The sequence below is a fragment of the Plasmodium falciparum genome (assembly GCF_000002765.6).
Source record: "Plasmodium falciparum 3D7 genome assembly, chromosome: 10".
NCBI lineage: Eukaryota > Apicomplexa > Aconoidasida > Haemosporida > Plasmodiidae > Plasmodium > Plasmodium falciparum.
The window spans coordinates 1,480,386-1,495,000 of NC_037281.1; the positions used below are offsets into that span (position 1 = coordinate 1,480,386).

The window sequence follows — 14,615 nt, forward strand, 5'->3', positions numbered from 1 at the left end:
TATATTAATAATAATAATATATATGTATTCATTATATATATATAAATATGTCGATTTATAGTTTTACTGTTTACTCATTTTATTATTTTACACTTATAATTAATATGATATTTTTAGGGTATTTTTTCCTTCTATCTACTTTTTATATGCAGTATATATATATATATATATAATTATTCTTATTATTTTTTTTTTTTTATTATGTATATACATAAATTTTATTATTATTCCTTTTTATATATATCTATATAATATATATATTATATATATATATATATATATATGTATATATTATATATATTATATTTATAGAATACGAAAAAAATTTAAAAGATATTCATGTATGTAGAGTAACATATTTGTTTATAATATATGGATAAATAAAAATATATATATATATATATGTATATATATATAATATATATATATATTATATATAATATGTATTTTATATACATATCGGTTAAATAATATTATGTATTTAATTTTATCATATATATTAATATATACATTTTAATTGTAGGATTATAGTTAAATGTATTTTTATAATATATATAATATATCTAAATTATTTTTTTAATCATTAAATAAATTAAAAAAAAAAGTAAAAATAAAAAATATTATTTTATTTATTTTATTTTTTTTTAAAATATGGTATGAGATATATTTATGTATGTTATTCTACTCCACAGATTATTCTTTTTATAATATATGAAATTAAAAATATATTTATAATTGAAGAATTAAAAAATATTATTATAAGATATAAAATAATATAATAATAATTTTATGGATTTATATATATTTTATAAATGTATGAAAAACATGAATATTATTGTTTATAATATATAAAGAGAACAAATATATTTTTCCATTGTTTTATTATATATGTATATATAAAAAATATGGTTATTTACTATTTCTTAGTATATATGGTATTATATTAAATGTAATTTAAAAATTAATTGATTCACGTTAAATAATATGTTACTAATATATTACCATTTCATAAGATATATATTTGAAAGATTAAAAATAAAAAAAACGAGCATACTTTTTATATTTTTACCTAACCTATTTTTTTAAAAACGTTATATATTTTAGAGTAATATAACAGTATGGTGTTATACCAAAAAAAAAAAAAAAAAAAAAAAAAAAAAAATAATAATTTATATAATATAATATATATAAATTGATATATTTTGTAAAAGTTGAAATTATGATAATTTTTAATGAATTTATCATGTGGTCAGTTATATATAAAACATATAAGAAAAATAAATAAATAAATAATTATATATATATATATGTGCACATATTTATATGTTTTTGTGTTTGTTTATTTTTTTGTTTATTTTATTTTATTTTTTTTTTTCATTATATGGTTAGTTTTAGCGGTTTAAAAACATATGGTATATAAAACAAATTAATAAAAATGTCCTTTTTCATTTTTATGATTATATTACCATTATCATGTATTGAACTGGAATGGTTATGTTTATTGTAATATATAGAAGATTGATAAAAATTTTTTTTAATATTTTCTTCGTTTATTTTATTTTGAGAAAGCATATATAAAAAGAGGTCTTCATAATATATGCTAATGGTATTAAAAAGAGTTTCTTCAAAATGTGGGAAATATTTTATTATGTCTTCCTTATATATATTTATTTTTTCTTTTTTTAAAATGATATTATTATTATTATTATTATTATTATATTCTTTGTGTGTTTTGTTTGAATAATTATTAACATTTATATTTGGTATATATTTTTTTTTCATTTTATTATTTAAATCTAAATATGTTGTTAAAGTTTTGTTGTGATAAAATAATTTTTTGTTATTGTTTCTTAGAAAATATTTAAAAGAATCATTATTTAATTTAATATATATATTTTGAAAAGATATATTTAATTGGTAATATTTACATAAATATAAATAGAATTGATTATTTATATATATATTTTTTTTTTCGTTTAACAGTGAATATTTTTTCATATTTCTATATAACATATGGAATATTTTTTTAGTGTGTTTTAAATTGTTTTTTCCTTGTATAATATCTATTACTAATAAATATAAAAAAAAAAAGTGTAACTCTTTAATATTTATATGGTCTATATTAAAATCTATGTTACAAATTGAGGATGTATCTTGTACATTGTTGTTTTTAAAAAAAAAAAGAAAAAATTGATAAAACTTTTGATCATTCATATATATATTTTTTGTATCATTTGTTAATACATTTATATATTTTTTGAAATGATTTGTTTTTATTAAATAGTGATGATATATTTTATTGTCCTTATGTTTTCCTTTTGTACACATTTTATTATATATTTTATATTTTTTCGTTTTTGTTATATACACATAATCTAATAAGTTTTGAAAAGTTTCTGCACAAAATGATAGACATGACTGATTTAAAATTAATATAGGATTTACATATATATGTAAAGAAATTATAATTTTTTCTTTTAAATTAAAATTTTTTTTGTTCTTAATTAACATCTGTATTAACATATTTTGGATTTTTTCATTGTATAAAGATTGAAAAGAATGAACTGTTATAATTTGAAATATATACGTATATAGAATGTTTAAATATTTTTTTTCTCCTTTTAATTTATATAAAACTTTTTGTATTAATGAATCTATAAAGAAATTATTCATTTGATAATTTTTATATTTTAAAAGATACAAAAAGATAAGTATATATTTTATGTCGATTTTTTCAAAGTTGTTAAGTACATCTATGCATAAATCTTGTAATATGGAATTATTAAAATGTATATTAATATATGAAGAATAGCAGAAGATTAATAACAGATTTTTGAAATTATATTTTTTCAATTTATATTCGATTTTGTTGTATATATGTATTAAGAATGAATTTATTTCATTCGATATATTATAATTTATTTTACTATAGGTAATTAATGATACAAATATATCTATAATATCTTTTTCCTTGTAAATATTTTTATCAAAAAGAATTTTAAAATGTGTAAACAATTTATTAAATATTTTTTCGTCAAGTATATTTAGATGTACAAGTGAATTTAATACAATACAAGAGTTATAAATATCTAAAATGTTTATTTGTTTATATGCTTCTTTTTTTAAATAATCATATATATTATAATAATTTTTTACGTTTAATTTATTTACATTATATAGTAGGAAACAGAAATCTTTTTTTTTTAGCTGTACTATTTGGTTGTGCTGGGGATAAAAATAGGTGTTTTTGTTTTTTACAAAATGTTTAACAAGAGATGATATTGTTTTGAAATATGTGATAAAATTATAGGAACAATAATTATTATTATTGTAAATATTATTATTATTGCAAATATTATTATTATTGCAAATATTATTATTATTGCAAATATTATTATTATTGCAAATATTATTATTATTGCAAATATTATTATTATTGCAAATATTATTATTATTGCAAATATTATTATTATTGTTGTTGTTGTAATTATATATTTCATTATTACTATATATATATTTTCCCTCCTTCATATAATCTTCTATATTATACATGTCTGTATTATTAAACGTTTGTATTTCATATCCATACGAATTGATTAAATTGTCTATATTAATGTTGTCACTATTATCATAATTTCCATTTAATATATTACTTTTTATTTTCTTCCTTTTCGGTTGACTTACATTTAAATTGATAACTACCGATAAAATAATTTCTTCAAAAAAATGTTCATCTTTAAATTGGCTTTTATGTAATATATTCATTAACATATTAAGTGAACAGATATTTAAAGCATACAAACTTGGAAACATGAACTTTATGTTTGCGTTGTTATTTAATAATAATATGTTTTTTTTTAATTTAATTAATATACTTTTTTTTATATATCCATTCAATTTCACATAGCTATATAAAAACAATATTAAATGATTAAAATCATTTTTATAGAAAAATAAGAAATAAAGAAAAAGTTTATATATGTTGTTTTTTAATTCATTCAAATGTTCTAAATTATGTAAATCATTTAATTTAGAATATGAATAACATAATAAGGTTATATCTAAAAGATTCAGGTGGTTTCTCTTATTATTATAAATAGGCAATTTATTCTCTTGCTTATTTATATTTTTATTACATAATAAATTATTCAGTTGATCTTTCTTATATTCATTGTAATCATTATTTATAAGATTTATATGTTCGTTTGCTTTGTTTTCTATTATATGCATTTCTTTGTTTGTTTGTATTTCTGCTTGAACTTTTTTTTTGGGAATTTCTATTTTATTTTTTTCCCTATATATTAACAAGAACCTCTTTTGATTCTCTATAACAGAGTTAAGATTATTAGTAAAAATATTTAAAAATTGTGGATGAATATATTTAAATGAATTTACAATACTATAAATGAAAAGAATGATTTGTTTTATGTTCATATGGAAAATAAAGTTTATATTATTTAAATTTGTTATATTTCTCCAAAAATCTTTTTCAAGGAATTGCTTTTTACTTAATAAATGAATTATTATAATAAAATCATTGTGTGCTATTTCTTGTTTATTTAAAAGATCTAAGAATTCATCTGTAAATCTATATATATTACATAAATCATCTTTTCTACAATATTTTCTAATTCTCCTAACTAATTCTGATTGTTTATATATTTTGATATTATTGATTAAAGACCCATTTTTATCCTTAATATGATTTTTATGATTTATATGATTTTTATCATCTATATGATTTTTATCATTTTTGTAATTTTTACTGTTTTCCTCTTCTTCCCATTTGAATATATTATTATCATAAGTATCATTATTTTTTTTTACATGTGAACTTTCATTTTTTATGGTTGAAAAGAAGATAGCATGCTTTATTCGTGGTTTTGAAAGGAATTTTTTAAAAAAGATATCCAACGGTTTTTTTGTTATTTTATTTATAACATTACATTTTTGTAAATAGTTTTTCATTTAATTATTTGCCCTTACTCTGAACATTCGGAATTTACATACACATTGATAAAATGGGAGAAATTAAAAAGGAAAAAAAAAATATATATATATATATATATATAAATATATAATATATATAGAACAGCATATAATGTAATATAATATAATATAATACTTTTATGTAAAGAATTTTACCGTAAGAAATTTATAATTTTCATTTAATTATATATTTTTTATTTTTTTTTTTAAATCATATTAAAATTAATATAATGAAGAAAATTTTTAATTATATATATGTATATTTTTACATGATATTATATAATATATTGTAGAATTTTTTTTACATATATATATATATATATATGTATTTATATATTTTTATGATGTTTTACTCATTATTTTACTATCTATAGATTTTTATTAAATATATTATATTTAGTACGCATATATAATATGCATTGTGTACATTGCTGATATATATATATAATATATATATTTACACAATTTCCTTTTTTTTTTTTTTTTTCTATTTTTTTTACAAATACAGTAAAATTAATAAATATTCGAAAAAAGTGTATTTTGTTTTCCGTTTAAAATAAATTTGAACATTTTTTTTTTTTCTTTTATTTTTTATTTTGTTTGTATTTAAATGGAAAGTAAAAAAAAATTTTATATTTAATAATTTTTACCAATTTTTTATAGTATATAAAATATGACATTTGTTTTTATTTATTTTTATTTAATTATATTTTATTCTTCTATTTAATATTTTTTGTTTGTTGTTTGTTTGTTTTATTTTTTACAGTTATATTTATATATTATATATACATAATATTTGTATATAAAAAAATATAAAGTGTAATTTTTTTTTAATTTTTTTTTTGTTAACATTGCTTAATAAATAGTATTCTAATAAATAAATAAATAAATATATATATATATATATATATATATATATATATTATATAATATATTATTTAAATTTTTTTTTTTTTTTTTTTTTTTTGTTGTTATATAAAATAAATTACACATATTTATATATTTATTATTAAAATAAAATAATAGAAAAAAAAGAAAAGAAAAGGAAAAAAGAATTATAAACCACTTAGACATTTATTATTTGTTTTTATAACATTTATTTTCCATATTTATGATGGAAGAAATATCTTGTTATTTTTTTATATTTTTAATTTTTTTTTTTTTCATATTTATTTTTGAAATTGTAGTAAAATGTAGAATTTGAAAATTTAATATTGAAATTAAAAATATGCATATGTAATTTAAGCATATAAATATAATGTTATTATTTGTGTGCAATTTATAAATATTTGTATGGAAAAAAAAAAAAAAAAAAAAAATTGCATATCAATAATATTAGGATTTCTGTTATATTAAATAACAGTAATAAATAATATATAAATAAATAAATATGTATATATATATATATATATAGATAGATATTTATAGATTTATATAGATATAATAATTTGAAATATTGCAGGCATATTTTTTCACATTAAGTTTGCAGTTTATAATAAAAATATGTGATTCTATATTATTTTTTAAGATAGCAAATATGTACACATTTGTAAAATAAATAAATATATATATGTTTTATTTTTTAAGGAGTAATATTCTAACAACTGCAAAAAGAATATACTTTTTGTTTAATGTTAATCATTATATATATATATATAATATATATATATATATATATATTTATGACATTCATTTTTTATTTTAATTTTTATATACAGTTTTGGTGATGAGATTGAAAAACAAAATACTAGTATTTTTAAATAATTTATCTTAATAATTTATTTATTTTTATTTCTTTTTCTATGTATATATAATATTTTATACATTTATTATTTTTTTTATTTTTTCTCTTATTACATCTATATATATATATATATATATACATACATATAATTTTTATATGTAAATATGACTATAAACCAGTTTTATTATTTTAATCAATCATACATATTATTATTTTGGTTTTGCACGTTTCATATTTTACCTTTTTGTTTTTTATTTTTTTCACTGTGACTGTATTTTCTGTATATACCCAAATTTGAATATTATTATTTCCCACCCCCCTATAATATATGTCTTTTATATTATTTAAAATGTAAAATATGATATGCTTCTTTTAAAAAATATATAATACATATATGTGTGAATATTTATTTGTGTAAACGTGGTGTAATATATATGTATATATATATTTTTGTTTTTGTCTTTAATATTTGTATATTTTTGGTATATAAATATAAATATATATATATATATATATATATATATATATATATTTCTTATTTATTTAAATTCAAAAGAAATTAATATTTTTTATTATAATTATTTATTTTAATACGCATATATTTTTTTTTTTTTTTTTTTTTTTTTTTTTGTAAAAATAATATTTGGTTTGTTGTGATTATATGATTAGAGGTTATCATTTAAGATATTTAATTTATCCATTATAATAAGTTTATATAAAGAGCCAGAAAATTAAAATAAGAACTATGTGTTATTATTACTATTAAATAAATAAATAGATAAATATATATATATATATATATATTTATGTATATATATTTTTTCATGTGTACATTTTAGAATGGATAAATTAGTACCGATTGTAAACAAATTACAGAATGTTTTATCATCTTTTATTAGTAGTGAAACCTTGAGCTTACCACATATAGCAGTGGTAGGGGCTCAATCAGTTGGAAAAACCTCATTACTAGAATCATTAGTAGGTTTAAGTTTTATGCCTAAAGGAGAAGATATAGTAACTCGGACTCCAATAATAATTCAGCTAACGAATTCTAAATCAGATGATTGTTATTGTACCTTAACATATTGTGATTATGATAATAATAGAGTAGAAAAACATATAGATGATTTTTCTATTTTGAATGAAATATTAATTGACGTTACAGAAGAAATTACTGGGGGTAATAAATGTATTAAAGAAACTCCTATTATAATTGAGATTCATAAAAATGATGTTTTAGATTTAACTTTAATTGATTTACCTGGTTTAACAAAAGTCCCTGTTGGGAATCAGCCACAAAATGTAGAGGAGCAAATAGTAAATTTAGTAAACAAATATATAAAGAATCCGAATTGTATCATTTTAGCTGTTTCATCTGCTAATATTGATTTAGCTAATTCAGATAGTTTGAAAATGGCTAGAAATGTAGATCCCAAACATGAAAGGACTATAGGTGTTATAACTAAATGTGATATGGTTGAAAAACCTGAAATATGGAAGAAAATGATTAGTGGATCACTTTATCCTTTGAAGAAAGGTTTTGTAGCTGTTGTTTGTCGAAGTCAGAAAGATGTAGAAGATGATATTACTATTGAAATGTCTATTAAAAAAGAAGAAGAATACTTTAGTCAATGTATTGATTTTTCGAATCAAATGGAATGTATTATGGAATGTGGTATAAAAAATTTAGCCAAAAAATTAAATAATATATTAATTGAGCATATCAAAAATACAGTACCATTTTTAAAACCTAAAATTGATTCATTAAAAAGTATTGAAGAAGAACGATTATTAGAATTAGGTGAACCTATGGATAATATGAATCGTTCAGAATATTTAGCAGTATTAGTTAATTATATAACAAAATTTTCACAACAGTATCAAGATATAATAGATGGAAAAGTTTTTTATAAAGATAGAGTTGATGAATTAAAGGGTGGCGCAAGAATACATTATATATTTAATGATTGGTATATAAAATCATTAAATGATTTTTCACCATTAGAAATGTTAACAGATGAAGAAATTCGAATAGCTATAAGAAATTCTAGTGGTCCAAGAGGAGCATTATTCGTACCAGAAAGTGCTTTTGAAACTTTAATAAAAAAATTAATAAATTGTTTAAAGGAACCTTCACTTCGTTGTGCTGATCAGGTATATGAAGAATTATTAAAAATAGTTGATAATTGTCGTATAGCAGATATGGAAAGATTTACTAATTTAAAGAGTGCTATAAATGAACAAGTCAAAATATTATTAAAAGATTGTTTACAACCAACCAAAGAAATGATAAAAAATTTAATGCTAATTGAATTATCATATATTAATACAAGTCATCCTGACTTTTTAAATGAACATTTTATGAAAAATGTATATGATAAAGATAATGATTATATAGATGAATTAGATACAGTAGTTCACCCTAAACATAATCATAAAATGTTACAGCGTCCAAAAAGAGAATATCAAGAAACTTGTGGAAGTAATATGAATTATTCAACTATACACCATAATAATACATATAAAGAAGAAATGAAAATGTGGAAACATAAAGAAGATGCTAAATCTTTTAGAAATAAAGAAGGTACCAAAATTACTAATATAAATAATAATAGAGAAAATGTTTTTGTTTTACCAGTGATTCCAGAAAAAATTATACCAGAATATTCATCTTCATCTAAAGAAATAATAGAAATTGACTTAATAAAATCGTTAATTAATAATTATTTTAATATTGTTAGAAAACATATAGCAGATGCGGTACCTAAAGCAATTATGCATTTTATGGTTAATACATCGAGAAAAACTATGCAGAAAGTTTTAATATCAAATTTACATAATGGGGAACTTTTCAACTTATTTAATGAATGTTCATCTATTAAAGTAAAAAGAAATAACTGCAAAAAAAATCTGGAATCTTTAAATCAAGCAATAAAAATGTTGGCCGAAATTAGAAACCAAGAAGTTTAAAATTATAACATTTTTATGTATAAGCAAAGGAAATAAAACTACCACATGGATGTAAATATAAATATAAATATATATATATATATATATTTGGGATCTATCTATTTTGGTAATATCATTCTTTTTTTTCTTATATATATATATATTATATATATATATATATATATATATCTATTAGAATAATGTCCATTTAAAATATTTAACAATTTATAAATTTTTCTTCACATATATATAATATATAAACAAAAATACATTGAAAAATACATTTTCTATAAAATATATATATATATATATATATATATATACATATCTATTTTTTATTTTGAACTTCAAATAATTATGCATTTGTCACACATATATATTACACTTGCATAAAACATATAATATTTTTTTTTTTTTTTTTTTTTTTTTTTTTTTTTTTTTTGCATTGTTTTTTTAACCTTACAATTACAAATACTTTTTGTTATATAAATTAAAAACAAAAAATTTTTAAATATTAAAAAAAAAAAAAAATTGCAAGAAAAATAAAGAATGTTTATAAAAAATAAATATATATACATATTTTTTAATCTTAAGCAAATTTGCGAAAAATTTTATGTATATATATATATATATTTAATATAACATAATATGTATATTTTTTTTTATAGAAAATATTTTTCACCAATGTAAATTTTTTTTTTTTTTTTTTTGAGGGGTTCATAATAAAACAAAATTAAAAAGAATATATTTATATAATATTATGTATTAATAATTGTTTAGTCCTATAACTTAAAATTCTTATAATAATTCCATGACTAATCTTTATATTGAATTTCATTAAATATATATATATATATATATATATATAATATAAATATTATATCATTTGTTTGTAATTTTTCTGTAAATTTTAATACATTAGATATAATATAAATATATAAATATATATATATATATATATATATATATATTTATTTATTTATTTATTTTTATATTTATATTATAATATATCACATTATATTATTGTTTGATATTATAATTTCTTATTCATATTCTATTTAAATATTAAGCATATCATATGATAATTAAAAAAAAAAAATCAAATACCTTTTCTTTTTCATATATTTTTCCTAAAAATTTATGTCAATACGTTTATATTCTGAACAATATCATGAAAGTTTTGGGGAATAATTTATAAATTTTTTGTTTTTTTTTTTGTTCTTTTATTATTATATATATATATATATATATATATATATGTATTAATTCATCCGCCTTATAATATTATAATTGAATATAAACTTGTCAAACCTATGTATATTTTTTATATATAATGATATATTTGAATGATGAATAGTTTGAAGGATTCATCTAATTATAGCCCCAATTTGTCTCATACAAGAGGTTCAAGGAAAAGATCAGATATTTTTAATGAGAATTATTATGCAAAAAATTTAAAAAGACGTAAATTGAAGGCTGCCAAGAAATTGTAAATATATATAAGAAAAAAAAAAATAAATAAATAAATAAATATATATATATATATATATATATAAGTGCAGAATAATTACAAACCCCAAATGATCTCATTTGTTGTTATTTATTTATTTGCATTGTTTCTTTTATTTTATTATATATATATATTTTTTTTTTTTGATCTTTTCAGAAAAGATAGCACAAATGGAGAATTTACAAAAAAGGTAAAAAAACAATTAAAAGATTATTATGAAATGCGATTTGATAAAAAGGTAATAAACTTACCATTTAGCACAGATTCGATAAATATACAACAAAGAGGTTTTCATGATTATAGTAAAGATATGAAATTAAAAAAGAATCATATGAATAAGCCCTTGTGGATATGTTCAGATGGATTTATATATTTAGAAATGTTTAATAGTTGTAGTAAGCAAGCATCTGATTTTTTAATAACAATAGCTGAACCAATATGTAGACCAGAATTAATTCATGAATTTCAATTAACGATTTTCTCTTTATATGCTGCAATATCAGTTGGTATAACACTTGATGAATTATTAATTAATTTAGATAAATTTTCTAAAAATGTTTTACCCAATGAATTAATATCTAATATCACAAAAAGTGCTGAATCGTTTGGAAAAGTAAAATTAGTGTTAAGGGAAAATAAGTATTATATAGAAGCAACAAACAAATCAGAGTTAGATTATTTATTAAATAATGATACAATACAAAATGCAAGAATATATTCTACTGATAATAATAATGATAAAAATATGATAAGTTTGTATAATTTGAATAATAGGCATAGAGATAATAACAAAAATGATAATAAAAATAATAACGATGATAATAATAATATAGACAAAACTACAAGTAATTTATTAAATGAAGACCAAAAAGGAAAAGATTGCTACGTAACGTATGAGGCCCCAGTGTTGGATACAACACAGTTAGGTAATGCAATAGGAAATATAAATAAATAAATATATATATATATATATGTATATGTATACATATTTGTTCACTTTTATTATTTTATTTTATTATTTTTTTATTTTTTAATATTATTATACCCTTGTAGGATTTAAAATTAGCGAAAGTGAAAAACAACTTATGATGGAAGAAAAGAAACATGCGAATTTAAATGCAAACGAGAATTCAACAAATTCTGCAGAAGTATATTCTTTTGAAGTAAATTGCGATAAGATAGAAGAAGTAAAACAAGAAGCATTGCAAACAATGCAAAGACCCTTATTAATGGAATATGATTTTAGAAGGGATAAGAAGAATCCAAATTTAATATGTTCTTTAAAGAGTCATGTTCAGATAAGATATTATCAAGAAAAGGCACTGAGGAAAATGTTTAGTAATGGTAGAAGTCGTTCAGGTATAATAGTGTTACCTTGTGGTGTAGGTAAAACATTAACCGGTATAACTGCAGCAAGTACTATTAAAAAGTCTGCTTTATTTTTAACAACATCAGCTGTGGCTGTAGAACAATGGAAGAAACAATTTGAAGATTTCACAAATATCCATCCGAGACATATTAGAATATTAACATCAGATTATAAATTAGATTTATGGCCGATTAATGAAGCAGGTGTATTAATATCAACATATACTATGCTTTCTTATTCAGGAAAAAGAAGTGAGCAAAGTTTAAGAATAGTAAATGATATAAGAAGAAGAGAATGGGGTTTATTAGTTTTTGATGAAGTACAATTTGCTCCAGCTCCATCATTTAGACGAATAAATGATATTGTAAAATCACATTGTAAACTTGGTTTAACAGCTACCTTAGTAAGAGAGGATTTATTGATTCGAGATTTACATTGGATTATTGGTCCTAAATTATATGAAGCTAATTGGGTAGAATTACAGAATAAAGGTTTTTTAGCAAAGGCCTTATGTAAGGAAATATGGTGTAGTATGCCATGTTCGTTTTATAAATATTATTTAAAATCAAATAGTTTTATTAAAAGAAGACTATATACATGTAACCCTAGAAAATTAATGATGTGTGAATATTTAATAAAATATCATGAACAGAATAATGATAAAATTATTGTTTTTAGTGATAATATATTTGCTTTATTACATATAGCTAAAACTTTAAATAAACCATTTATATATGGTAAACTATCACCGATTGAAAGAATAGCAATTATTAATAAATTTAAACATGACTCTTCAATTAATACCATATTATTAAGTAAAGTAGGAGATAATGCTATTGATATACCCATAGCAAATGTTGTTATACAAATTTCCTTCAATTTTGCTTCAAGAAGACAAGAAGCTCAAAGATTAGGAAGAATTATTCGACCAAAAAATAAAGCTAATGAAAAAAAAAATATTAATGATCCTGATTCCTTTTTTTATAGTTTAGTAAGTAAAGATACAATCGAAATGTGTTATTCTGATAAAAGACAAAGATTTCTTATTAACCAAGGATATGCTTATAATGTGCTTAGTGATAATATTGTCGATTTTAATAAACTTAATTTGGTTTATAAAAATAAAAAAATTCAAGAAAATTTGCTCAAATGTATTTTGGCTAGTACGGATGATGGAAATATGGATGAGGATGATGATTTATTTGAAGACCAGTCTTTTAAGAAAGATAATACTAAAGTTAATAAGACCAATTCAAATATTTTATTAAATAAAAAAGAGGATTCATTAAAAAAAATAGATAATACTACAGGAGGATTATTAAAATTATCATCAAATATGGATGTAACATTTGCTGATAAAAAAAAAATACCCACAAAAAAGTTTGCAGATAAGCATATACTTTTTAGAAAATTTCTAAGTCAAAATAAATGAATTTGTTTATTTTATATTATAATATCGTTTGTTATCTTTTACCTTTTTTTTTTTTTTTTTTTTTTTTTTTTTTTTTTAATAACAATAAATAAATATGGAATATGTTATTAACATTTATATAAATATCTTCTAAAGGTTTAAATATTAAATATATTTATTTATAACATTATAATAAAAAGTATATTTCTTTTTTTATATATTTATATTATTAGATCATATTATTAAATATGTGAAACGAATAAATGTGTTATATGTATACATATATATATATATATATATATATATATCATATATCTTAACACCTATAAGATATTACATATAACATATTTATATATCATTATTTGAATCCATATTTTTGTAAAAGGTTAGAAGAAAAAAAATAACGTATGAACATTTGAAAAACACATGAAAAAAATTTGCAGAATTAACATGTAAGTTATATTCCCAATAATTGATGATCTTAAAAATTCAAATGTGTTTTTCTATATGTGAGAAAAATATATATATTTATGCGCATATAAATAAAAAAAAATATATAGATCTGCATATAAAATTATAAGAAAATACATACTCTCATCTTGTTCCACTTAATTATTAATATGAGAAATTATCTTTCGTATGT

General features: G+C 18.2%; 3 protein-coding genes across 3 annotated transcripts; 2 read left to right on the plus strand and 1 right to left on the minus strand.

Moving 5' to 3' along the window:
- Positions 1-1,377: 1,377 nt before the first annotated feature.
- Positions 1,378-4,968, minus strand: PF3D7_1037400 (conserved Plasmodium protein, unknown function; the record flags this gene model as incomplete). The annotated part of the gene is made up of 1 exon (XM_001347615.1): positions 1,378-4,968. One exon carries the CDS (start codon positions 4,966-4,968, stop codon positions 1,378-1,380), a length of 3,591 nt encoding a protein of 1,196 aa, XP_001347651.1.
- Positions 4,969-7,573: 2,605 nt separating this feature from the next.
- On the plus strand, positions 7,574-9,703 carry PF3D7_1037500 (dynamin-like protein; the record flags this gene model as incomplete). The annotated part of the gene is made up of 1 exon (XM_001347616.1): positions 7,574-9,703. The coding sequence occupies one exon, from the start codon at positions 7,574-7,576 to the stop codon at positions 9,701-9,703; it is 2,130 nt and encodes a 709-aa protein (XP_001347652.1).
- Positions 9,704-11,028: 1,325 nt separating this feature from the next.
- PF3D7_1037600 (TFIIH basal transcription factor complex helicase XPB subunit, putative) lies at positions 11,029-13,993 on the plus strand (the record flags this gene model as incomplete). Its single annotated transcript, XM_001347617.1, has 3 exons — positions 11,029-11,171; positions 11,349-12,118; positions 12,246-13,993. 3 exons carry the CDS (start codon positions 11,029-11,031, stop codon positions 13,991-13,993), a joined length of 2,661 nt encoding a protein of 886 aa, XP_001347653.1.
- Positions 13,994-14,615: the final 622 nt, after the last annotated feature.